Genomic DNA, 24,946 nt, shown 5'->3' with positions numbered 1-24,946 from the left:
CATAGTTCTGGAGGCTAGAAGTCTAAATCAAGGTATCAGTAGAGCCATGCTCCCTCTTAAAACTGAAGGGGAGAATTTTTCCTTGCCTCTTCCTGGCTCTGGTGATGGCTGTCAATACTTGACATTCCCTGGCGTCCAGCTAAATTATTCCATTTCCCCATCTCTGTCATCACAAGGCATTCTTCCTGTGTGTCTATAACAATGTAATAAAATAGAATTTAGTAAAAAAAAAAATTGCGCTCTTTCGCTGATATAGCATCAGTCATATTAAATTAAAGGCCTGCCCTGCCTGAGTATCACCTCATCTTAACTAATTACATCTACAACTATCCTATTTCCAAATGAGGCCACATTCTGGGATACTTGGGGGTTAAGACTTCGGCATATCTTTTTACAAAGAAACAATTCCATCTGTAACAGGTGGTAAGAAATTTATCACTAAGTTTCACTGAAGTCATCAATAATACCACTTCAGCCTCAACTCAATGAGGCATTCACATCAGCTTCAACTCACTGAGTTGTTATGGATGAGAGAACTACCCTAGACGACTTCTTTATGGACCAAGACAGATTCTGCTATACCTGTATTAACGTCTCAGGCCAAGGAGATAAAAGTACGGAATGAGGGAAAGAGAGAAGAAAACATGCAATGTTCTGCTACAATAATACATATCTAATTGAAGTCATAATTTTAAAATACATACCTACATCTACATACACACGCACATCCCCACAGAACCATACCTCTTAGCTTTGTCTACTAAAAAGGCCTCAAAGCAATAACACTACCTCAGCAGTAAAGCGTACATGTAGCTAAGCTTTTGCTTTCTAAATATCATTTTCTACTAAGAGGAACCAGGGCTCCTTGAAAAAAGTGCTGATTACAGTTCCACAGCAGAGAACATACGAAGTAAGCTTAGAATATCTTCTGCTAGAAAGTAGACTAAAGGAGAAATGCCATGATATAGGAGTTGGTTACCAATGGTCAAATTTAGGACAATTTGAACCTGAAGAATAATCCTAGTAATGGATTAGGGAATGAAAAGAATCTTTTGGTTGGAATACTCAAAACAAAAGGTAAGTGAGGTTAGCAAAGCTTGCTTTTACAGAAGAATGGCAACTAATTAATGTAGAAGAAATGACAGAATTTGAAAATCTCCATTTCACAATCACTAACGTAATATCAAGTTCAGGCAAAGATTACCAATGAATGCTACAAGTGCTGGGTAAAACATTACTTCTGAGAAACAGAATATTCACATGATCACCCTGAATCCTTCCTCCCAAGCCACTTATCTCCCCAAATACTTAATACAAGGGAAAACAATATCCGTGTACAGTGGAGAGATCTGACAACCATCACCCTAATCAAGTGATCAATCTCAGCACTGGTACATGAACAAGCTAATATTATGGGCCTCCTGATAATATACCATAAGAGGTATTCCAACTAACCACTATAGTACTCTTCCCTTGAATATAATCATGAAGAAACAATCAGACAAATCCAGAGCAAGGGACACCATAAAAGGCAAGTAGCTTGGATTCCTCAGGGAAAAAAAAGAAAAGTCAACGTCATTAAAACACAGACTTTTTTTTAAGTGTGGAAATGTTATAGATTAAAAGAAAGAGGTGCAACAATCAAAGGTAACAGATTAACTTCGAACGGATCTCACACGGCATGGGGGTGGGGGAAGGAAATGAAAGACATTTTGGAGACAAATGTAAAATTTAAATATAAACTATATAGTAAGATTACATCATTGAACTAACATTAATTTACTTAAAAGTTATAATGGTGTTCTAATTATAGAAGAATAGCTTTAGTCGGGCATGGTGGCTCACGCCTGTAATCCCAGCACTTTGGGAGGCTAAGGCAGGCAGATCACGAGATCAGGAGTTCAAGACCAGCGGGTCAACATGGTGAAACCCCATCTCTACTAAAAATACAAAAAATAGTTAGTGGGGCATGGTGGCAGGTGCCTGTACTCCCAGCTACTTGGGAGGCTGAGGCAGGAGAATCACCTAAACCAGGGAGGCGGAGGTTGCAGTGAGCCATGATCACACCACTGCACTCCAGCCTGGGTGACACAGCAAGACTGTGTCTTTTAAAACACACACACACACACACACACACACACACACACACACACACCGGTCTTCAACTCAAGAGATGTATTAGTGAAGTATTTAGGGACAATATTCCATGATGTATGTAACTCATAGGTAGTTTTTTGCTAATATTTGACTGATTTCTTTTTATCTATACTTAGAGCAAAACGCAAAGTGGCAAAACATTAATAATTAGTGAATCTTTGTAAAGGGTAGCACAGGTGTCCACTGTACTAGTTTCAATTTTCTGTAAGCTTGAAATTAAAAAGATGAAGAGACTACAGCTAGACTTTAAAGGAAAAAATATAGAACATAGAAAAGAATTCAAGGAATGCTACAATGTCACATATATAATGAATGTTTGTTGTAAACAGTAAAAAATGTTGGGATTATCCTGTCTGAAGAAGACACACCTAGGAAGAAAGTTAACACAGTGAAGTTACATCATATGCCTTCAATATAATTAAACTACATAGCTCAGCAATAACTTGAGGGCATCATTTATACCAAACTGGTCATGATTCACTCAAGAATGAAACGTGTCTTATGTTAGCCAAACCAGAAAAAGAACATGTGAACAGCATGACAGTTCCCCAGTCTTGACAAAGAGGTGAAATACCTTGTTCACGTAGTCAAATAAATAAAAGAAACTTAAAAAGTAAGGGCCATGAAGAAATATTATCAAAGGTAAGAGGAAATTATAAGGGTTATAGTACCAAACCCAAATAAAGTAATATACTTACAAGTACTTTAAGTGATATACAAGGGTAATTTTATCTATACCCAAGTTTCACCTTATCTGTTAATTTCACACTCTAAACCCATGAGAGGTGTGACCTCTCTGTAATGAAACAAAAGGGTGACAGGCTCTTTTCCACATGATTTTAGCCAGCTGTATTCAATTCACCAGTCCCCATCATGAGACACACCCCGAATCCAAGCTTTTCATGATCATACGAGTTTAGGATATGCTGGCAGAGGGATCACTGCCCTAAAACACTAATAATCTTGGTTAGGAACACAAAAACAAGAAATAATTACAGTTTACAGAAGAGGGACAATAATGAACACATGCACTTAAGAAAAGCATTAAATTCTAATAGCTCTGGAGTCACAAATCCCAACCCTGAACAGCTATTAGCTGTGTGACTTTAGAAAAATCATAACCTCTCAGCTTTAACATTCTCATCTATAAAACGAGTTTTGTTCATATCTAACTCTCACAATGAGAATCACATAAGATTTTATATATATATATATCTATATATATAGTGTATATATAAATGACTTAACATAGTGTCCCCAATAGTTCACACAAAATAAACAATAATTTTATTTTGTTGGGGTAGAATGGATGTTGGTTAATATCTAATATATCAATATAATAAGTTATTCATCAGTCTCAAAATATTTTGTAATTTACCAATTTTTCATTTAACTGGAGTCCAATTATATATTAATCTTCAACACATCACCAAAACTTTCGTTATACAAGCAACTTGCTTGATTCTACATAAGTTTTTTTATTTCCCTTCCAGTGAATTTTCTTCTTAAGCCTCCTGATCCATAGTAATATCCTTCGATGAGAATATTTCGTTCTCAGAATTTGTAATAAACCCTGGAAGAGATGAGCAATTTTGTAGAAGAATACATCTAAAAGAGTTAGCAATTATGAAGAATATTCCCTACAGTATAATTTGATTTTTTAAAAAGTTTGGAGTTAACACTTAAGGGAGGTGAGAATTATATCGAGTAGTCTTAATTAACAACTTTATTTGGCCGAGGAGTTTGATGTTAGCACTGAGGGAGGTGAGAATTGAATTCCAAAATTTGTGAATAAACTGACTGTGTGAAGGAAGAGCAGAATTATCTGCTGAAAGGGCTTACAAGGAAGCCAACAGCTCATTCAGCAGCCTTTAAGCAAGGAAAATCAACTGAAGAATCTAAATGCAAGCTAGCTCTAGAAGAAAATTTCACTTTTTTTAAAAAAATAAAGAAAAAAGCAAGGAAGTCTCAAAAAGGAAAGTCCTACGATTTTTAAATTGTAACTACGAACTCTTCAAAGATCGCATACAATTATAAAGATTACGGCAGTGTTACAGAAGTGGTCCAAAATTACACGACACAGAAGGACTCAGGAGGAGTAATTCAGGTGAGAAAAAAAAAAAAAACAAGATGGCCACAAATGACAGGGTGCCTTTCTCAGTGCATCTACAACTCCCTCTGAGGCTTCATTTACTACTCAGAAATATAATTTGAATAGTTTTTCTTGAAAAATATTTCTGGAAACTCCTCTTTGCCTTTTCATCTTAGTTGTCACCCTGAGATCTCTTTGGTCCACTCTGCCCACTATCATATGGATTACAGAGCTCTCCTGGCTTAGTAACAATAGATCTCAAGACCACTTCCTCTACCACAATTACTTAACAGATGCCCCTTTGAAATTCGTATCATTCTATAGTACAACCTAGATGTCCTTTAACAAATGAATGGTTAAATAAACTGCAGTAGAGCCATATAATGGAATATTATTCAGTAATTTAAAAAATTAATTACTGAGAAATATAACAACACTGACATTTTTTTAGGGAATTACGGCAAATTTTTAAAAGCCAAACCCAAAAGGTCACATACTATACAATTCCATTTACATAAGATTCTTGAAATGACAAAATGATAGAAATGGAGAACAGATTAGTGATTGCCAGAGGTCAGAGGTCAAATTCAACAGGTAAGAAGTACAATGTAGGGCGGGTGTGACTTTAAATGGCAAGAAGTATTCCTACAGTAATAGAGTTGTTCCGCATTTGTCTGTACCAATGCCAATACTCTACTTGTGAATTTGTACTATAGTTTTATAACACGTTACCCATGGAGGAAACTGGGTAAAAGATGTGTACCTACAATTATCTCAAAATAAAAATTTCCATTTAAAAAAGTGTTTGTTGCATACTTTTAGACAAGCATTTATACTTGTCCAAAGTTTTCTTTAATTTGTTCCTGACAAATATTTCATTCATTTAAAACTGTTTACTTCTATAGCATAGAAATTTCTAATCATTGGCAGTATCAAAAATTAAATGGGTTACGCTAGGTAAAAGTGAGTGCTATTAAAAATTAAAAATTGATTATATTTAAGGGGGCTACTTCATTAAGCATAGCTGTAACTGAGTGACCTACAAGGCAATCTGCAGATATAAAGAAGATAAACCAGTTTTATGACTATATGTGCAACTGGTCAATGAATATTTTACATGCCCACAATAAAAGAATATTAGCCTATCCATATCATTTTCTAAAATACACTGATTTTTCAGCTTATTTTTAAATGCACACAGTTATATTTGACTACTAAACAACTGTTTAATTATCTTACATATATTTATCTTCAAATGAACATTAAAAATACATATGTAAGCCATGGATAATAGTTTTTAACATTTTTTAAATACATAAATTACCTGCACACAGAACACTGCCGCTGAGGCTGAAGAGCAGTGAACATAACAATCATGGAATAGTTTCGAGGTGGTGCCTTTATAAATTTTCGGAATTTATCACCATTCATTCGGAAGATTGAGCGTCTGGAACTCCATTCCATCAGCTGCTCTACTTTTTCAGCTAAAAGATTCTGCAATTAAACACAGAAATTTACATTTACAAAGAGTTAAAGTCCTTTTGTTTGAATTTCATATAAATGCATAAAATGTTTTTTCTTTTTCCTAATGATATCCAAGTTTATAGAAAAGACTGTATTTCTGCTCCCAGAAAGATAGAAAAAGACACACATTTTTCTAACGTTGGGTTTTCTTTTGGCCTTATATATCCCACACCAGTTGATAGAGAAGTCAGCAATCCAAGAATGCCAATAGGGGCAGACATTAAAAAAAAAAAAAAAGGCTCAAGAAAAGTTAGCTCTTGCTATTCAAAAGACAAAGAAAGGGGAAGCCCAGAAAAACAAAATAGTAACTGCTCTACTCTAACCAAACATCACAGCAAAAGGAAAACAAAACAACAACAAAAACTACCATCTCACAACCACTCCCACAAATATAAAGCTGAAACTATACACAAAAGAGTGTTGTATGATTCTACTTAAAGTCAAAAATAGGAAAAACTGATCTACTGTGGTAAAAGTCAGTATGGTGGCTAGTCCGGGAGGCACAGTAACTGGGAGGCAGCACAGGTGGAGCTGGGCTACTAGTAATATTCTGTTCCTAGGGAGGTTTGGGAGGCGACAGCACTGTAGCTTCTGTATAGAAGGCTCTTATAGGCTAGGAATGGTGGTGGCTTACACCTCTAATCCTAGCACTTTGGGAGACCAAGGTGGGAGGATCACTTGAGCCCAAGGAGTTCAAGATAAGCTTGGGCAACATAGCAAGATCGTGTCTCTACCAAAAAAAAAAAAAAAGGCTCTTATCTTCAGATCATTCATTTTACTTGAACAAGTCTGAGAAGTTAACAACTCTACAACATTGTATTCCTACAAGAAAAAGAAATTCCCTGCCATTTTAAAACCAAGCTAGTATCAATGGTCAAGAGAGAAAGGCTTGAACTGTGCCATTTAACCAAGCTCTACTCTAGAAATCAGAGAGAAAAGTAATCTCTTTCCCCTCTCCTCTCAAGTGAAAAAGGAAAAGTGGGTCACAGACACTGGGCACATATACACCAAGGAGAGAGAAGGCAAGGTAGACATCTGATCCTAAGTTAAGGTAAAAGACCTGTTGCAGTGCTTTGCACTCACCTGAATAGGAAAGAAGATAAATGGAAAGAAATGGAAGGGAGGAAGGAAACGAAAGTAACCTGGCCAAAGAGCATAGTAACCGGCAGAGACAGAACATTCAGATATGCATGCATGCTAACTGTATGAAAAAGAAAAATAGTTAATGACTCGACTGTGTTTGTTTTTTAAAAGACACAATTTTGCCACAACCAGAGGGCATCAACTGAAATTGATCTTAACCTCAAAACAGATTACTTGCATTTAGTCAGATTTATATAAATATATATTAATATATAATTTATATAGATAATTTATATAGATAAATCTATATATATATAAGCAATCTGAGTTATATATATAGCTTTGGAAATGTACTTTATATATATCACATATTTTACATATATTTAAGTGTATTTTATATATATATATTTCCAAAGTAAAATAATCACCTTAGTAAACTGAAAATGAAAACTTACTTCTCTGCCTCATCAATATACCCAAAACAGTAGAAAATGACACACAAAGACTTCTCCTAATTGTTCTTAGTTTTAATTTTCAGAAGCAAAGTGAGGTTGTTTTCCATGTTAAGCATAATTTAATAGTGTTTGCTTTACAGAAAACTGTTATATATTTAATAAGATTTAAAGTCTCCAATATTTACCAATACATGCAATGAACTAACTCACTATATAAATTCTTTTGAGTCTTGAAAACATTTTAAAATAATAAGATGAAAACTATACGAATATTTATTTTTTATATATTTACAAACTGTGACCCTCTATGAAAAGAGTGGAAATCAAGCAGGGTAATCCACTAATGAGGGAAGAAGACAATTGGTCTAACAAAGTTACTTACCTATGAGTTACCTCAGTATACTTTTCTCATTAAATACATGCACAACACACTCTCACACACAGACACACACCACACACACTCTTTTAATACTCTTTGAATTTCTACAATAATCTGTTTTTCTTATTTAAAAATCCCATTTATAGCAAATATCTATCTATAAAAATAGTAAATAACTGTAAAAGGTCAAAGATTTCACTTTACTTTTAAGTAATCAAAGAAGCCAGCCCCAGTTTCATGGATGCTGAAAGGAATGAGATTTCTGAGTCTGGTACTCCTGTCTCCCATGCTTCCCACCTTCAAGGTAGTATGAAACTCATTTACGAGGCTGATCACAAATGAAAATTCCTTACAGAGGAATATTTCTTATTTAAGCAACAAACGACGAGGTAAGTTACAAGTGCCTTTAAAAAACAAACAAAACACAAGAATGTATACTCTTAACTTGGCTTAACTGAACTCCTTTTTGTACTACACTTCTAGTTATCATACTATATTCCTTCAGAATTAGGCAAATATAAATATGCCATTTTTCTTTTTTTTTTGAGGCGGAGTCTCGCTCTGTCGCCCGGACTGGAGTGCAGTGGCTGGATCTCAGCTCACTGCAAGCTCCGCCTCCTGGGTTTACGCCATTCTCCTGCCTCAGCCTCCCGAGTAGCTGGGACTACAGGCGCCCGCCACCTCGCCCGGCTAGTTTTTGTATTTTTAGTAGAGACGGGGTTTCACCGTGTTAGCCAGGATGGTCTCGATCTCCTGACCTCATGATCCGCCCGTCTCGGCCTCCCAAAGTGCTGGGATTACAGGCTTGAGCCACCGCGCCTGGCCAAATATGCCATTTTTCTAAATATTAAGAACCACTGTGCTACAGATTTCAGGGCACACAGTAATGTTTAATATTAAAAAATCAATGTAAAATATAACTTTTACACAATCACATCTTGAAAAATGTAGAATTCCAACTATATGTAATTTTCCCATTACAAATATTCTGGAAAAAAACTTTTAAAAAAAATGCCTATTAGTCCCATCATTTTGCATCAGTCTTGACAAACTGGTATTTTTTCATTATCGTGACGACACTTCCTTACTAACACTGTATCAGTGTGAAACTCTAATGTTATCTGCAATCTATTAATATATTATAGTGTGAGATTCACTATACCCTCACCAGATTAGGGTATTCACATTCATTTTCTATATCTCTTTATAGTATACACATATGCACACACACTTCCAAATTAATCAAAAATGGTATCTTATTTTAATTTGCAGTTTGTTTGTTTGTTTCTGAAACAGTCTCCCTCTGTTACCTAGGCTGGAGTGCAATGGTGCAATCTCAGCAAACTGCAACCTCTACTTCCAGGGTTCAAGGGATTCTCATGCCTGAGCCTTGCACTGTTATTTCTGGCAAAATTGAGCCATTTTTTCACAATTCTGAATGCTCTAATTTTCTTTGTTACTAATTATATCTCGTCCTTTATCCTTGATCCATTCATAAATATAATCGGTCCTATACAAGAGATTAAAAAGTATACAGAATAGGCCGGGCACAGTGGCTCACGCCTGTAATCCCCAACACTTTGGGAGGCTGAGGCAGGTAGATCACAAGGTCAGGAGATCAAGACAATCCTAGCTAACACAGTGAATCCCCGTCTCTACTGAAAAAACAAACAAAGAAAAAATACAAAAAATTAGCCAGGCGTGGTGGTGGGCGCCTGCAGTCTCAGCTACTTGAGAGGCTGAGGCAGCAGAATGGTGTGAACCCGGGAGGCGGAGCTTGCAGTGAGCCAAGATTGCGCCACTGCACTCCAGCATGGGCGACAGAGCCAGACTCTGTCTCAAAAAAAAAAAAAAAAAAAGTATATGGAATAAAACTCTTTCCAGACTAATCAATGTTAAAACTAGGATAAAATTTTGTCACTTCTAAATTGTTTTCTTTTTGCTTATAGGGTAAACTAGGAAGAGCAGAGAGCAATTATAACTGAGAAAAGTAGCATTTTAAGAGCATATACTGTATTTGATTACATTTTGTGAATTATTTTTCTTTTAAAAGTCTCAATCTATTACATGAAAAATATCAATTATTTAAAAGCTAGAAAAACAAATCCATGCTCTGGAACAGCAATAAATTTCAAATCATAGTGAAAGTAAGAACTGAAATCTCTCTCCTATTCTTAGTATCCCAACTGCCTGATTATTCAAACACATTTCTCCCTTAAACTAGACTAGAATATCAGTAAAATCCACGAAAAGATTTTTCTTTGAATTTTCAGTATGAAACAACTTGTAATAATTTCTTCCAAAACACAGCATATAGGATAATGGAAGTGTTCCAACTCGTGACTAGTGGTAGAGCCATGACTGCATTTGCCAAAACCCACAGAAATACAGTCATGTGTTGCGTAGTGACATTAATCACTTAACAACAGACTCCATACACAAAGATGGTCCCAGAAGATTAGAATGGGGCTGAAAAATTCTTACCGCCTAATAATGATGGGTAGCCATGGTAACACTGCAGCACACCATATTACTCCTGTGTTTGTGGTGATGCTGGTGTAAACAAACCTACTGGCTGCCAGACATATGAAAATACGGCACATGCGATTATGTAGAGTATATAATACTTGATAATGACAACAACTTTGCTACTAGTTTTATGTATTTACTATACTTTTTATCTTTAGACTGTACTTCTTCTCATTTGTTTTCTAAAATTAAATGAAATATAGCCTCAGGCAGGTCGTTTATGAGGTGTCCAGAAGAGAATGTTATCCTAGGAAATGACAGTTCCATAACTGTTATTGCACGTGAAGGCCCCCCAGTGGGACAAGATGTGGAGGCAGAAGATAGTGATATTGATAATCCTGACCCTGTGTAGGCCTAGGCTAATGTATGTGTTTGTGTCTTAGTTTTCAACAATAAAGTATAAAGAAAAAAGTTTTAATCAGAAAAAAAGCTTACAGAATAAGGATATAAAGAAAATATTTTTGAACAGCTATAAAATGTGTTTGTATTTTAAGCTAACAGTTATTACAAGAGTCACAAAGTTTAAAAAATTAAAAACTTTTAAAAAAAGTGATAGTAGGGTAAAGTTAATTGATTATTGAAGAAAAATTTTTCAATACAGCCTAAGTGTGCAGTGTTTAGAGAGTTTACAGTAGTGCACAGGCCTTTGCACTCACTCACCACTCACTGACTGATTCACCTAGAGCAACCTTCAGGCTTGGAAGCTCCATTCATGGAGAGTGTCCTAGACGGGGGGACCATTCTTTATCTTTTATACTGTATTTTTACTGTACCACTTGTAAATTTAGACGTGGTCAGATACACAAATACTTTTTATTGTGTTACAACTGCCTACAATATTTAGTAGAGTACTACTGTGCACAGCTTTGCACCCTAGGGGCTATACCATACAGCCTAGGTGTGTAGTAAACTATACAATCTAGGTTTGTGTAAGCATACTCTATGATGTTTGCACATGACACATTTCTCAGAACATATCCCTGTCTTTAAACAACAGTAAACAACACAAAAATGATTTCTGACTTACATATTTTTAAATGATCAGCCAGGGTTGGGAGGATGGTTCCAAAATGAAAAGCAAACTTCAACAACTGAACTTGACTGCATTACTAACGTAAACATAACTTTGGAAAACAGTATTTGGCTGGATATTCTTAAAGCCAAAGAGAAAAAGAAAGTGTAGACAAATAACATACTCGATTTATTTTTGTTTCTCATGGAGGTATGTATTATCACTTCTGTTACTCTGTGAGTACACCACAGTTGGAGAAATAAATATACATCTGGCTTTGTATCACTGTCAGAAAAGAACTCACAAGTAAGGAAAGGGGGAGAGCCAGAATGAATCCTGTGACACTGGATAGGAGCTGGAGGCATCCATATTAATCTGTGGCTTTTAAAACAGGAATATAGGCCAGAAGTAGTGGCTCACGCCTGTGATCCTAGCACTTTGGGAGGCCCATGCAGGTGGATCACGAGGTCAGGAGTTAGACCACTCTGGCCAATATGGTGAAACCCTGTCTCTACTAAAAATACAAAAACAAGCCAGGAGTGGTGGCATGAATCTGCAGTCCCAGCTACTCAGGAGGGTGAAGCAAGACAATCGCTTGAACTCCGGAGGCGGATGTTGCAGTGAGCCGAGATCACGCCACTGCATTCCAGCCTGGGCGACAGAGCGAGATTCTGTCTCAAAAATATATATATACGTGTGTGTGTATCTATATAAATAATATAGATACACACACACACGTACACACACACATATATACATACATATATTTTTTACAGATGGATACAGAAACAAATATAGACTTGTATGAGTGAGTGCATTACTGTACATGTATTTCCTCCCTTTGTCTGCTGATTACGCAGGATTCTTTCCATGACCCTTCGCTAGCCAGAAATCTCTGTGGCCAACGGCGCCTCTGCTCAGGCTTCGCTGGGCTCATTCTGCCCACTCTGCCTAGCAGGCTGTGCTGGTCCTGTGCTACTTGCCCAAATTCGATGCCCCCTGCAGCTCTATGCTTGGCCTGTAGCTGGGCCAGGCATGCGGCGACCTGCTTCTGACTTGGAAATCGACATCTGGATGAGGAGAACACAGCCGCACCCAAAAACTCAGAGATGCCAGCAACAGCAGAGCCCCAAGGGGTGTTACGGGTCTTGCTCAGGGAGTCTCGAGGTCAGAGCCTCAAAGGACTGTTGCAGCACTCTCTCCTTCCTGCCACCCACGGCACAGCCAGAACGAATCAAAAATATTTCCAATTGAGCTTGATAGTTTTCACATATTTGAGTTTATTTTAAAATCAATAAAACAGATTTTTTTTTTTTTAAGATGAACTCTCACTCTGTCACACAGGCTGGAGTGCAGTGGCGCTATCTCTGCTCACTGCAACCTCCGTCTCCCTGGTTCAAATGATTCTCCTGCCTCAGCTTCCCGAGTAGATGGGATTACAGGCATGCGCCTGGCTAATTTTTGCATTTTTTTTTTTTTTTTTTTTTGAGACGGAGTCTCGCTCTGCCCCCCAGGCTGGAGTGCAGTGGCCGGATCTCAGCTCACTGCAAGCTCCGCCTCCCGGGTTCACGCCATTCTCCTGCCTCAGCCTCCCGAGTAGCTGGGACTACAGGCGCCCGCCACGTTGCCCGGCTAGTTTTTTTATATTTTTAGTAGAGACGGGGTTTCACCATGTTAGCCAGGATGGTCTCGATCTTCTGACCTCGTGATCCGCCCGTCTCGGCCTCCCAAAGTGCTGGGATTACAGGCTTGAGCCACCGCGCCCGGCCAATTTTTTCATTTTTAATAGAGACAGAGTTTTGCCATGTTGGCCAGGCTGGTCTCCAACTCCTGACCTCACGTGATCCACCCGCCTTGGCCTCCCAAAGCGCTGGGATTACAGGTGTGAGCCACTGCGCCTGGCCTGATATTCTGGAAGACATATATAATATGCAAATTTCTATGAGTAAATTTTGTATAAAAATACATGTCACTATAAACTTCTAAAATAGAAATTAGTCACTACTGAAAAAAAAGCAAAAAAAATCAAGGTCTCTACTTTTATTCTGTAAGAGTCTTCATTTCTGAACCTATTCCTATACCACACTAAATTATCTACTTTTATTCTACTTTCCTACTCTGTTATCTACCAGTAGAACTTATTCCTTCACCAGCCTGGACTGCAGCAGTGAGACTCCAACTCCACAAAATTTTTTTAAAAAATTAGTCGACCTTCATGGTGTGTGCACGTGGTCCTAGCTATTCGAGAGGCTGAGACCAGAGGATCACTTGAGTCCACAAGTTCAAGTGACTGAACTTTGGAACTTATTCCTTCTATCTAACTACATGTTTATATCCATTAACCAGCCTCTCTTCATTTTTCATTTCAGTACTTATGGGTTTAACTCATTTTTGTAGTATTTCATAACATTTTAGTGTATACACGTCCTGTGTTTTCTTTTTTCCTTTTTAGTTGACACATAATAATTACACATATTTATGAGTAGAGAGGGATATTAAATCAGGGTAATTAGAATATGTATCACTTCAAACATTTATCATTTCCTTGTGCTGTGAACATCTGAAATCCTCTCAGCTTTCTGAACATATGTAACATATTAGTGTAAACTATATTCACTCTACACTGCTTACAGAACATTAGAACTTATTCCTCCTATCTAATTTTGTGGCTAAATAACCTCTTCCTATCCCCCTCTCCTACTTTTCCCATCCTCTAATAAGCGTAATTCTACTCTCTACTTCTGTGAGCTCAATCTGGTTTTTGGTTTCTTTTTAACTCCCATATGCATGAAAACATGTGGTGTTTGTCTTTTTGTGCCTGACTTACTTCATTTAACACAATGTCCTCTGGACTCATCCATGTTGCTGTGAATGGCAAGACTTCACTTCTTCTTACAGTTGAATAGCATTCCATTGTGTATATACGACACTTTTGTTATCCATTCACATGTTGATGGACATTTAGGTTGATTCCACATCGGGGTATTGTGAATAATGCTTCAATAAACATGAGAGTACAGATATCTCTCTGATATACTGATTTCCTTTCCTTTGGATAAATGACCACCATTAAGATTCCTGAATATTATGGTTTTTGTATTTCTGGTTTTTTAAGAAATCTCTATACTGTTTTCCATCATGGCTGTGCTAATTCACATTCCCACCAAGAGTATACAAGAGTTCCCATCACTAAGCATCCTTTTCAGAATTTGGGGTGGTTTTCTTTTGTTTTTTCTTTCTTTTGGTCTCTTTAATAATGGCCTGAATAGCTGTATTTCTATACTTTCAATACATATAAAAGTAAATCGAAATTTCAATTCTAATCCAAAGAGTCTGTTTCATGTATAAATTATTATGTAACTATATCCTTAGCAAAAAATAATAATAATCTGGCATTTCACAAATTACTATGTCCAAAGCAATTTACAAATTTGTACAAGCATGACTTCATATTTAAATGTCATGAAAACGTAAACGTTCATCAACTGTTGAATGGATAGACAAAATGTGGTAGGTCCACACAATGGAATACTGCTGGGAAACAAAAAGAAGCAAACTTGTAACTGCCACGACATGGATAAGCCTCCGGAACATTATACTCACTGAAAGAAGCCAGACACTAGAGACCACACATTTTGTTCTTTCATTTATAAAAAATGTCTAGAAAGGCAAATTTATAAAGACAAGAAGTAGATAAGGAGTTGTCTAAGCCTAGAGGTAAGAATAGGGATTAACTGTAAACAGGCACAAATATCTTACTGAAGCGATAAAATGTTCTAAAGCTGATTTCTACTGATGGTTGTACCACTCACTAAAGTTAACGAAAGTCATCTAATTGTACACTTAAACGAGTGCAGTTTTTTGTTTTTTGTTTTTTGAGATGGAGTCTCACTCTGTCACCCAGTCACAACACTTGGCTAATTTTTTGTATTTTTAGTAGAGACGGGGTTTCACCGTGTTACCCAGGATGGTCTCCACCTCCTGGCCTTGTGATCCGCCCACCTCGGCCTCCCAAGGTGCTGGGATTACAGGCGTGAGTGACTGCACCTGGTCAATGAGTGCATGTTAAGAAATGTTAAACATACTTACGCAAAGGCTAGTGGCCATAAGTGAGCCTCATCCAAAGCTAAAGACCCCTATCTCAGCCTAGATTAACTGTTCTCTGCCTGTCCTTACAGACTCAGTGCTTCCAAAAATGATTTAAAAAACAAAAACCTTAATTAAAATAATATGTGTTACGAGCTAATGCAGAGAAAATACTTAATTCTCTCAGAAACATAATTTTGGTACTAAATAATCTGAGCATTCTCACGTCTTTAGGAGAGAAAAGAATAATTTTCTCTTCTATCCTTCACAGAGTTCTTAACACAGACCCCCACCAAAAAAAAAAAAAAAAAAAAAAAAATCACAAAACAGCAGAACCTTAATAAATGTATACTTCCTGTACACGTGGGAGATAACACAGGGAAAGTGAGTGAATCTCTAAAATAGATCTCAAAGGCCTAATTCAAACTTCTCTGTTCAGGCGTCCCTTTCGGTCTTCTGAAGAGAATTATGCTCATGGATCTCAGCTCCCTATTCCCAGTGAAAAATGAAAGTTGGGTCAAAAAGTTCATGATTAAAGGGAATGTTCTGTAGTTAAAGGAGGACAGAAATATCTATAAAATGGAATATAATACAACCCTTACAAAAACTGAGATAATGCTATATGTATTTGTATTAGTCTGTTTTCACACTGCTAATAAAGACATACCCGAGACTGGGTAATTTATAAAGGAAAGAGGTTCAATGGACTCACAGTTCCACATGGCTGGGGAGGCCTCACAAGCATGACAGAAGATGAAGGAACAGCAAAGGGACGTCTTGTATGGCAGCAGGCAAGAGACAGCATGTACAGGGAACCTTCCCTTTACAAAACCATCAGATCTCATGAGACTTAATGTTTGTAAAATTACATGGGCCAATGTAAGGAAAACTCCTAGCACAGCATCCTGAAATGATAAGACACTCAAATTTCTTTACCTTTTCTTCAGATCATGATCTATCAACAACACAGATCACGTTGCTAAAGGAATTATCTGTAGTGGGAATTTTTAAAAATCTCATTAATACCTTCAATCTCAGAGTTACCTAATGTTTCTGAGTATTACAAGAAAAGCATTGTGCTAAATTTACTTTAAAAAAAAGCACTGTGAAACACATGTTACATGAAAAGATAGATTATCTCACAGTCCTCAAATTTGGCATAAGACAGATCCCATTCTCAAGGCCTTAAGGCAAATAAACTCTAGCACTAAAAAGTGTCCATGTGTATACACACATACATATATATAATACATATATATCATACATATGTATATATAAAATATGGCTTATATTGATGTGCGATGGCTGTACCTTTGCTGTAAAGTAAATGGCTTAGTGCCAGCTCAGGAAGGGACGGTAAAGAATATATTATTTCTGTGAACATTAACTGATATTGTGGCTCCTTTAAATTCAGTGCAGAAGATTCTGAAGCCTAGATTGGTCCTATCAGTAAAGAGTGGGTGAACAGTTGGCTTTGTCTGTTACTGGTACAAGGATGGGACACAGAGACAAAGATGTCATAAACCTATCACATCAGAAAATGACAAAGAAATCTGTAACTTAGAATCTTCAAAAACAAAACAAAGAAACCCATCCTTGTTACTTTATAAGAAACAAAGGTTTGCAGGTCACATCTATTAATGAAGTTAACAGAATCAGTCATAGTAAGTTCCGATACCCATTCCTCTTTCTTATATTTTTTCTTTCTTATATTTTTATCTTAATATTTTATGAAGGCTTAACTTTACAGCAACTTAGTATAATAAACAAGCTGGCATAATCTACACGCCAATCTCCAAATTATGACATCACTCCATTGTTTCTCAATTAACATTTTACTACAATAACCAATTTATAACCAAAAATACAAGAAATAGTACATTACATTAAACAATACATAATAAAATGGTTCATTCCAAAGTGAAGCTTAAATAGAGTAAGAGCTCACTCATCTAATATTTTTTACTTATTTTTTGTTTCTTTCAACATTTTATCCCTAGAAACATTCAGATAGCAGGTAATCATCAAAATAGCCATACTATAAGTTGCTTATAGTAATTCACAGCATGTGGATCTGGAATGAGAACAAGAGGTCCATGTTGAAGGTATCAACTGGTAACACATAGAAACAATTTCATGACCCCTTTTGTTCTTCTCATATTTTTAAAGGAGTCTCTGAGCAGAAAAGAAGCCTTTAGTTTTCAAGACTCTAATATTTAAGGAGTTCAATCAAAACCCAATCATACATCAAACATGAGCAGCCAGATGCATATCGTTTTGCATTTGGTAGAAAAGTTATCTTCCATGTCGGAAATTCGATCTTAAAAATCCATATTCATATCTCTTTTCTTCTTTTTTTTGGAGACAGAGTCTTGCTCTGTCGCCGAGGCTGGAGTGCAGTGGCGCGATCTCGGCTCACTGCAAGCTCCGCCTCTCGGGTTCACGCCATTCTCCTGCCTCAGCCTCCCGAGTAGCTGGGACTACAGGTGCACACCGCGACGCCCGGCTAGTTTTTTCTATTTTTAGTAGAGACAGGGTTTCACCATGTTCACCAGGATGGTCTCAATCTCCAGACCCTGTGATCCGCCCATCTCAGCCTCCCCATATTCATATTTAATATTGTCATACTTATCAGATTTAAAAATATATAAAGGGCAATTAATGCTTCCAGGAACCAAAAAATCAGAGGTTAAGCACTATACCACCTTATCTACATTACAAACTGATAGTTCAGTAAAGACCACCAATACTTTTAAAGGCACTCAGAAAACCATAATAAGCTATACAATAAACAAAACAAATACACCATTTTTATCAGAAATATAAAATGCATAGAGCACACATGCCATAAAGAAAGCAAAAATTCCAAGAGGTTAATCAGTTAAGAACTCAGCAAATCATGGTATCTCCAGAGAAAATGTAATTAGCATTGCATCAGAAAACAATTTTCATTACATTCAAAAGTAGAAAGGTAGCCAGGCACGATGGCTCACGCCTGTAATCCCAGTACTTTGGGAGACCGAGGCGCGCAGAACACGAGGTGAGGAGTTTGAGACCAGCCTAGCCAACAGGGTGAAACCTCATCTCTACTAAAAATACAAAAATTAGCTGGGCGTGGTGGCAGGTGCCTGTAGTCTCAGCTACTTGGGAGGCTGAGGCAAGAGAATCGTTTGAACCTGGGAGGCAGGGGTTGCAGTGAGCCAAGATCGCACCATTGCCCTCCAGCCTGGGTGACAGGGTAAGACTCTCTCAAAAAAAAAAAAAAGTTATTTAAAATATTTGATAGAGGGCACTATAAAATTAAAGAAAGAAATACTGTAAAATTCCATACCAATTCCACCTCTGGGAAGATCCTAAAGATCTTTTGTGTAAAGTTATCTAACGAGAAGTGGAGAAATTAAGTTATTCTGACATCACACTTTTTTTGAAAAAGAAGCTGTCAGTGGATGGCACTACAATATTCAATTAAGTGAACTTTTTCTAGAGACACATTAAAAATAATTCCAGTAACACTCTTTTAGTTGTGTGTTTATCAACCTCAACTCTCCTCAGAAAGTTTCCCTGAGGAGAGATCCACATTTTGACCATGTTTGTACCCCACAGAGTGTCCTGAACACTGGTGGCTCCTGAAAGGCCCTCTAGCCCTCCCTATACCTCTACTAAATGAATGGAAAATTTGTAAAACTTTTACGCTCTAATATAGGAATTGATAACGTAGTAGCCCTATTCAGATGTCACTTTTTTAAAGGGTTTACTTCAATTTGCCAGTCTCTTTGCTCTATTTATTCTCTGTTTCAAAGGTAGAAAAGAGTATTTTGAAGTAACAACTGTTTCCGAAACTTGCATATGTATCTCACTTACATATAAAATCAGTATAACAACAAGAACTTAAGAATTACTGTTGCCAAATGTTAAATTAATATTCCAAAGATTTAATATGAATTTTAAGTTTGCTAGGATTTCCTTATTCATAAAAATTAATAAAGGAAGCAGTGAATTCACATAAACACATCAACATTAAATTCTACATTGAAAATACCAGAACTGTTTCTCCATAAGAAACTTAACTACCCCCTTGCAGTAATAATTTTAAGAATTCTAATGTTAGATGTTGCTATACCTTAATTTTATCAGAGCAAACATCATGCAGTATATTGAAATATTTTGCATTTGATACTTGTGGTAAGAACAAAATTGGATCAATGAATGTATGGAATTTTACGAATTTCAAAGTTTACTATGAAATAAATCCCATGCTTAAAATGTAAAGCCCCTCATAAAAACAATGATACTAAATACATTAAACTGATTATAACTTATTCAACACATCTTAATATACCTTAAAAATTTTCCAAAGAAAAATAGTTAAATCATATAAACATAGTTGTGTGATTAACAGCAACAAAAATAAAAACAGCTAGGAAATAAAAAGCATAATAACGCAATAAAATATTAGAGACTAAAATGAACGTGGTCAGTGACTAGTAAGAAAATTCTATCACAACGGTAAGTGGAAAGATAGAAGGTAATAGATTCATAGTAATATATTAATATCACAAAAGCATATCTGTTTGTTGATAAAGATAAGTCATGAAGTCATGTAAATAGTTGAAAATGGTCTTTTTTAGTTTTGGGAGTTACTCTGTTTTATTTTTAATGGACAGTGAAAACTTTTTTTTTTTAAATGTTTGTTGTCCTCCTGACAATTTTTCACTATAAAATTGCTTAAGTACAATACCCTACTGTCAAGAAACAGTATCATTATAATGGGAACCATGATAATTTCTCTGAAAGCGTCAAAACGCGAAGTCATTTTAATCAGGGACAGTCATAAAATGGGTCAAATGAGCATCCCATTTTTTTTTCCACCACTGCATTAGCTTCTGCCACCATTTTTCTTGAACTCTTTCATATCCTTCTGTTGGACATTCATTTATAAATAAATATCTCATTTTAAAACAAGTACCAGATATAAGAAATGAGGGCAGCTGTTAAAAGCTGAAAGGAAAATCTTCTTCCAGCTATACACAGCCATCTGGCCTGCCTCTCTTGGGAACACAGATCCAGGCAAGATGGCTATTACCAGTGTAAATGAGTATAGCAAGTACTCTATTGTAATAATACATTATATCATAAAATTATCTTGCACTGCTTTAGAAGCCATTGTGTATAACTCTTCACTATCAATGGCAATATATTATATGTCACAGCTGAAAAAAATTTTACTAACAGAATGTGGGAAAACAAAACTACATAACTATACTCATAAATTATACTCATAAATTGCAAAACTGAGTTAATTTTTTCAGACTTATTCTTGATTCACACAAATCAGTCAGTAAAATATGTAATGCTTACATTGTTAAAACTAAGAAAAATTCAATAGAATCCAAAAGAAAATCAGTCAAGAACAAAGCTTTAAATGTACTTTAAAATTTTTCCAATGCTTGTTTTTCATCAACTTAAATAGTGTTTAATCCTACCAAGTTTCTTCCAAATGGCAAGAGCAAGTCAAGTTTTTTGGGGTAGAATCAAAGATTTCTTTTGGTTGTTTTGTATAAAGGTATATGTATTAGTTTTTGCACTGCTATAAAGAAATACTCACAACTGGGTAATTTATAAAGGAAAGAGGTTTAATTGACTGACAGTTATGCATGGCTGGAGAGGCCTCAGGAAACTTACAATCATGGTGGAAGGGGAAAATGGCACATCTGACATGATGGCAGGCAAGAGAAGTGAAGTGCAAGCACAGGAAAAACTGCCACTTTTAAAACCATCAGATCTCACGAGACTCACGCACTACCACAAGAACAACATCGGGGAAACCACCCCCATCATCCAATCACTTCCCATCAGGTTCCTCCTGTGACACATGGGACTTACAACTGAAGATGAGATCTGCATGGGGACACAGAACCAAACCATATCAATATACAAAGGTGAAAATCTCTGAAGAAACTTCTCACATTGCACTTCATGTGGAAGACTGAGTAATACTAGAGATAAGATTCTAGGTTCACCCCTAGCCCTAGGATGTCCCTAATATTGTTCAATTTATCCTTGTAAGATAAACAACTATTTTATATTGGAATTTATTGTTTACAAAAAGCACCAATAAAATGTACCAAAGCAAGCAAAAAAATTAAGGAATTCAGTACACATTAGACCATCAAGGAAAAGAGAGGAATCTCTTGAAGATAAAATATAATCAAGAACTGAATCAAAATAAGTAACTCAGGAAAAGAGAAGCTATGGATAAAATTCAGCCAAGAGGTGAATCAAAAATCAAGAACTCAGGAAAGAAGCTATGGTAAAAGACTAAATGTTGAATATAGTGCTAATTAAAAGGAATACATTTAAATGTAAAACCAAGAATAAACAACTCTAGCATTTATTGTTATAGACATTCTCACTATTCTAGTTTGCCAAGGAAACCCCAAACTGCACTTGCTATATTGCTGCACAGCTATCAAAAATATTCCAGTTCAGGTAAATTATATGGGCATTTAAGATATGACACACCCCGTCTCTACTAAAAATACAAAAACTAGCCGGGCGAGGTGGCGGGCGCCTGTAGTCCCAGCTACTTGGGAGGCTGAGGCAGGAGAATGGCGGAAACCCAGGAGGCGGAGCTTGCAGTGAGCTGAGATCTGGCCACTGCACTCCAGTCCGGGCGACAGAGCGAGACTCCGCCTCAAAAAAAAAAAAAAAAAAAAAAAAAAAGATATGACACTTACATTACATTTCGTAACTAGACAAAGTAATTTAACAAATATCTGCTGACAAGGAAGAGAATTAGGTAGGAAATGTCAAAGTCCAAAATTTCTACATTTTTAATAGCATACAGTCAATCAATATAGGTTTCACTGAAACACAGTGCTGTTTAAAACAACAATTCACGTTATGCATATTGAATGAAGGACACTTGTCTCCAGCTTACTTTAAAATGCATTTAAAAAGAAAGAATGATTACTGATACATAAGATGAAGTTGCGATAAAGCAAGCACAGTCAATTGTTAATTGTGGAATCTAAGTAGTCGACACCTGGGTATTCACTATAAATTCTCTCAACTTACCTTTATGTTTGAAACGTTCATAATGAAATGTTAGAGGAGAAGTAAATTTTACTTAGTTTGTTTCCAGGGGGTGAAATGTTTCAATAAAATTTTTTCTCATCTTTATTTCTATTTTGCTTTGTTATAATAAATTATTTTACAAATGTATGTAAACTGTACACACACTTTACAAATGTATTATAACTATAGTTTGTAAAAGAGTTGCCTGTTTTGAACCACTTATAAGTTTCTTTTTTTTTTTTTTTTTTTTTTTTTTGAGACGGAGTCTCGCTCTGCCACCCAGGCTGGAGTGCAGTGGCCGGATCTCAGCTCACTGCAAGCTCCGCCTCCCGGGTTTACGCCATTCTCCTGCCTCAGCCTCCCGAGTAGCTGGGACTACAGGCGCCCGCTACCTCGCCCGGCTAGTTTTTTTGTATTATTTTAGTAGAGACGAGGTTTCACCGTGTTAGCCAGGATGGTCTCGATCTCCTGACCTCGTGATCCGCCCGTCTCGGCCTCCCAAAGTGCTGGGATTACAGGCTTGAGCCACCGCGCCCGGCCCACTTATAAGTTTCTATCACTAAATTAGAAATTCTTGAGAGCCCAGAACTGCCTTTATCATCATTGTATGCCCAGTGACCACGCCGGTGCCTGCCTCATTAAATAAATATCTGTATAACTAATTAAGTAATGAAACAAATGTATTGAAAATACAGAAATAGAATTAACACAGCTCCTTCCTGGTCCACACATTTCCTTGGTTCAGACAACCCCCGCCCCCAACATTTGTGGCAGGAGAAATATCCTTTTTAAAACATTTGTGATTATGATCAGAGAGAACAGCCCAGGGTAAAAGCTTACTACTGAAACTAGCGGGTAGTCTGCACATGAGATACCATGTTTAATGCTAATATTAACTGGATGAATATACTATAAAACATTGTACTGTTTTATAAATATACACACACAAACACATAATGTTTTATCAAAAATACCACTGGAAAATGTACTGTATTAAGGAATACAATATGGCTATGCACTGTTAACATCCTTCAAGAAGTCACATTTATAATACATATGAAGTTCTAAATGTGTGTTTCCTTTAGTTCAGCTATGTCATTTCTAGGAATTTACCCTAAAAAAAAATCAGACAAAGTACACATGTATATATAAAAGGATATTCACTGAAGCACTGTTTATAATTCCAAGTATTTGGATATAGTATTTATGCCTACAGAGAGGAATTTGATTACATCATAATAAGGTATGAAACCAGACAGTATTACAGTTATTTAACAAGATGAAACAGACTTACCTACAAGAATATCCACAATTTGTGTGTACCTATTCACTCATTAACTTTTTTGCTTACATGCTAAATATCTGAAATAATATAGAACAATGGGAAGGTCAGGGGCACCCACACAGTCAAAAATCATGTGTAAGTTTTGACCTCACAAAAATTGACTACTAAAAGCTTACTGCTGACCAGAAGCCTTACCAATAACATAGTCAATTAACACATATTTTGTACATGTATTATACACAATATTCTTACAATAAAGCTAAAGTTATTTAAAAATCATAAAACAAAATACATTTATAGTACTGTACTGTATTTACTCATATTGTTAAGTTTCTGTCACCTATTTACAAGATGAATCATCTGTTTAAAATGGGCGCGACCACAGGTACAGATTGCAATCTATGCTATCTATCAAGCAATTCAACTTTTTCTTGTAGTATCTTGACTTTTGTCTGCTTCTTGGGAGCACTTCCAGCATCACTAGTGGCATTTTGTATGGGTCCCATGGTGTTACTCAAGCTTTACACTATTACACTAAACAGAATGAAAAATACAGGAGAACCTCGGGTGATCACTGTTTAATGCAATATGCAACTCACTGGAGAGATGAAATGCTCACATGGAGATGATCCATGTCATAAGGCATGTTAAGTGGCCACTGCAACACTTAAGCTCACCCCAGTAGCAACAGAACGCGGCTACAGTCATGACAGTAGCCTATTATGTACCACAGTTAATTTTATGCAGGTGTGATTTAATATGGCAACCTTACGTTTACATTTCTCTCAACTACAAGTGGTGCCATGTGTGATTTGTAACCGTGTGTCTAAGTTTTGATAAGTTTTGATCTTTTTATAATAGACGTGTATATTTTATAGTAATAAATGATGAAAACAGACTAGTATGTACATACATTTTGTGCCCTCTTGACATACTTTTTTCTCCATTTTTTTGGTATTTGTAGGCAATGCAGTCCATCTGAGAATGTTTTCGAATTGTCACAGATCTTCAAAAAATTTTCCAATATATTGATTTGAAAAAAATATATGTATAAATAGACCCACGCAGTTCATACCCATGTATTCAAGGATCAACTGTGTAGCAAATTGATAATGGTTTCCTTCTAGAGGAGAAGATATATGATTATATTTTTACTTTAAAATCATGTGATTTGAAATTTTTACCTGTATTGCTTTACAAAGAATAGAACAGCTATTGCCAGTTCGAGACAGTTTAAGAGATATCCAAAAAAAAAAGAGTAGCTAAA

At 36.3% G+C, this 24,946-nt stretch overlaps 1 protein-coding gene across 2 annotated transcripts in view; it reads right to left on the bottom strand.

Annotated features, from left to right (window-relative positions):
• TUSC3 (tumor suppressor candidate 3) overlaps positions 1-24,946 on the bottom strand; it is a 215,911-nt gene that overhangs the window by 136,167 nt on the left and 54,798 nt on the right. For both annotated transcript variants that reach the window (XM_033225936.1, XM_033225945.1), the window contains exon 2: positions 5,574-5,743. In XM_033225936.1, the coding sequence (XP_033081827.1) occupies positions 5,574-5,743 (170 nt within the window). The remainder of the gene's footprint in view (positions 1-5,573; positions 5,744-24,946) is intronic.

The sequence above is a fragment of the Trachypithecus francoisi genome, unplaced genomic scaffold, assembly GCF_009764315.1.
Source record: "Trachypithecus francoisi isolate TF-2019V2 unplaced genomic scaffold, Tfra_2.0 Contig01440, whole genome shotgun sequence".
Lineage (NCBI taxonomy): Eukaryota > Metazoa > Chordata > Mammalia > Primates > Cercopithecidae > Trachypithecus > Trachypithecus francoisi.
This window is presented reverse-complemented; position numbering and strand designations above follow the sequence as displayed.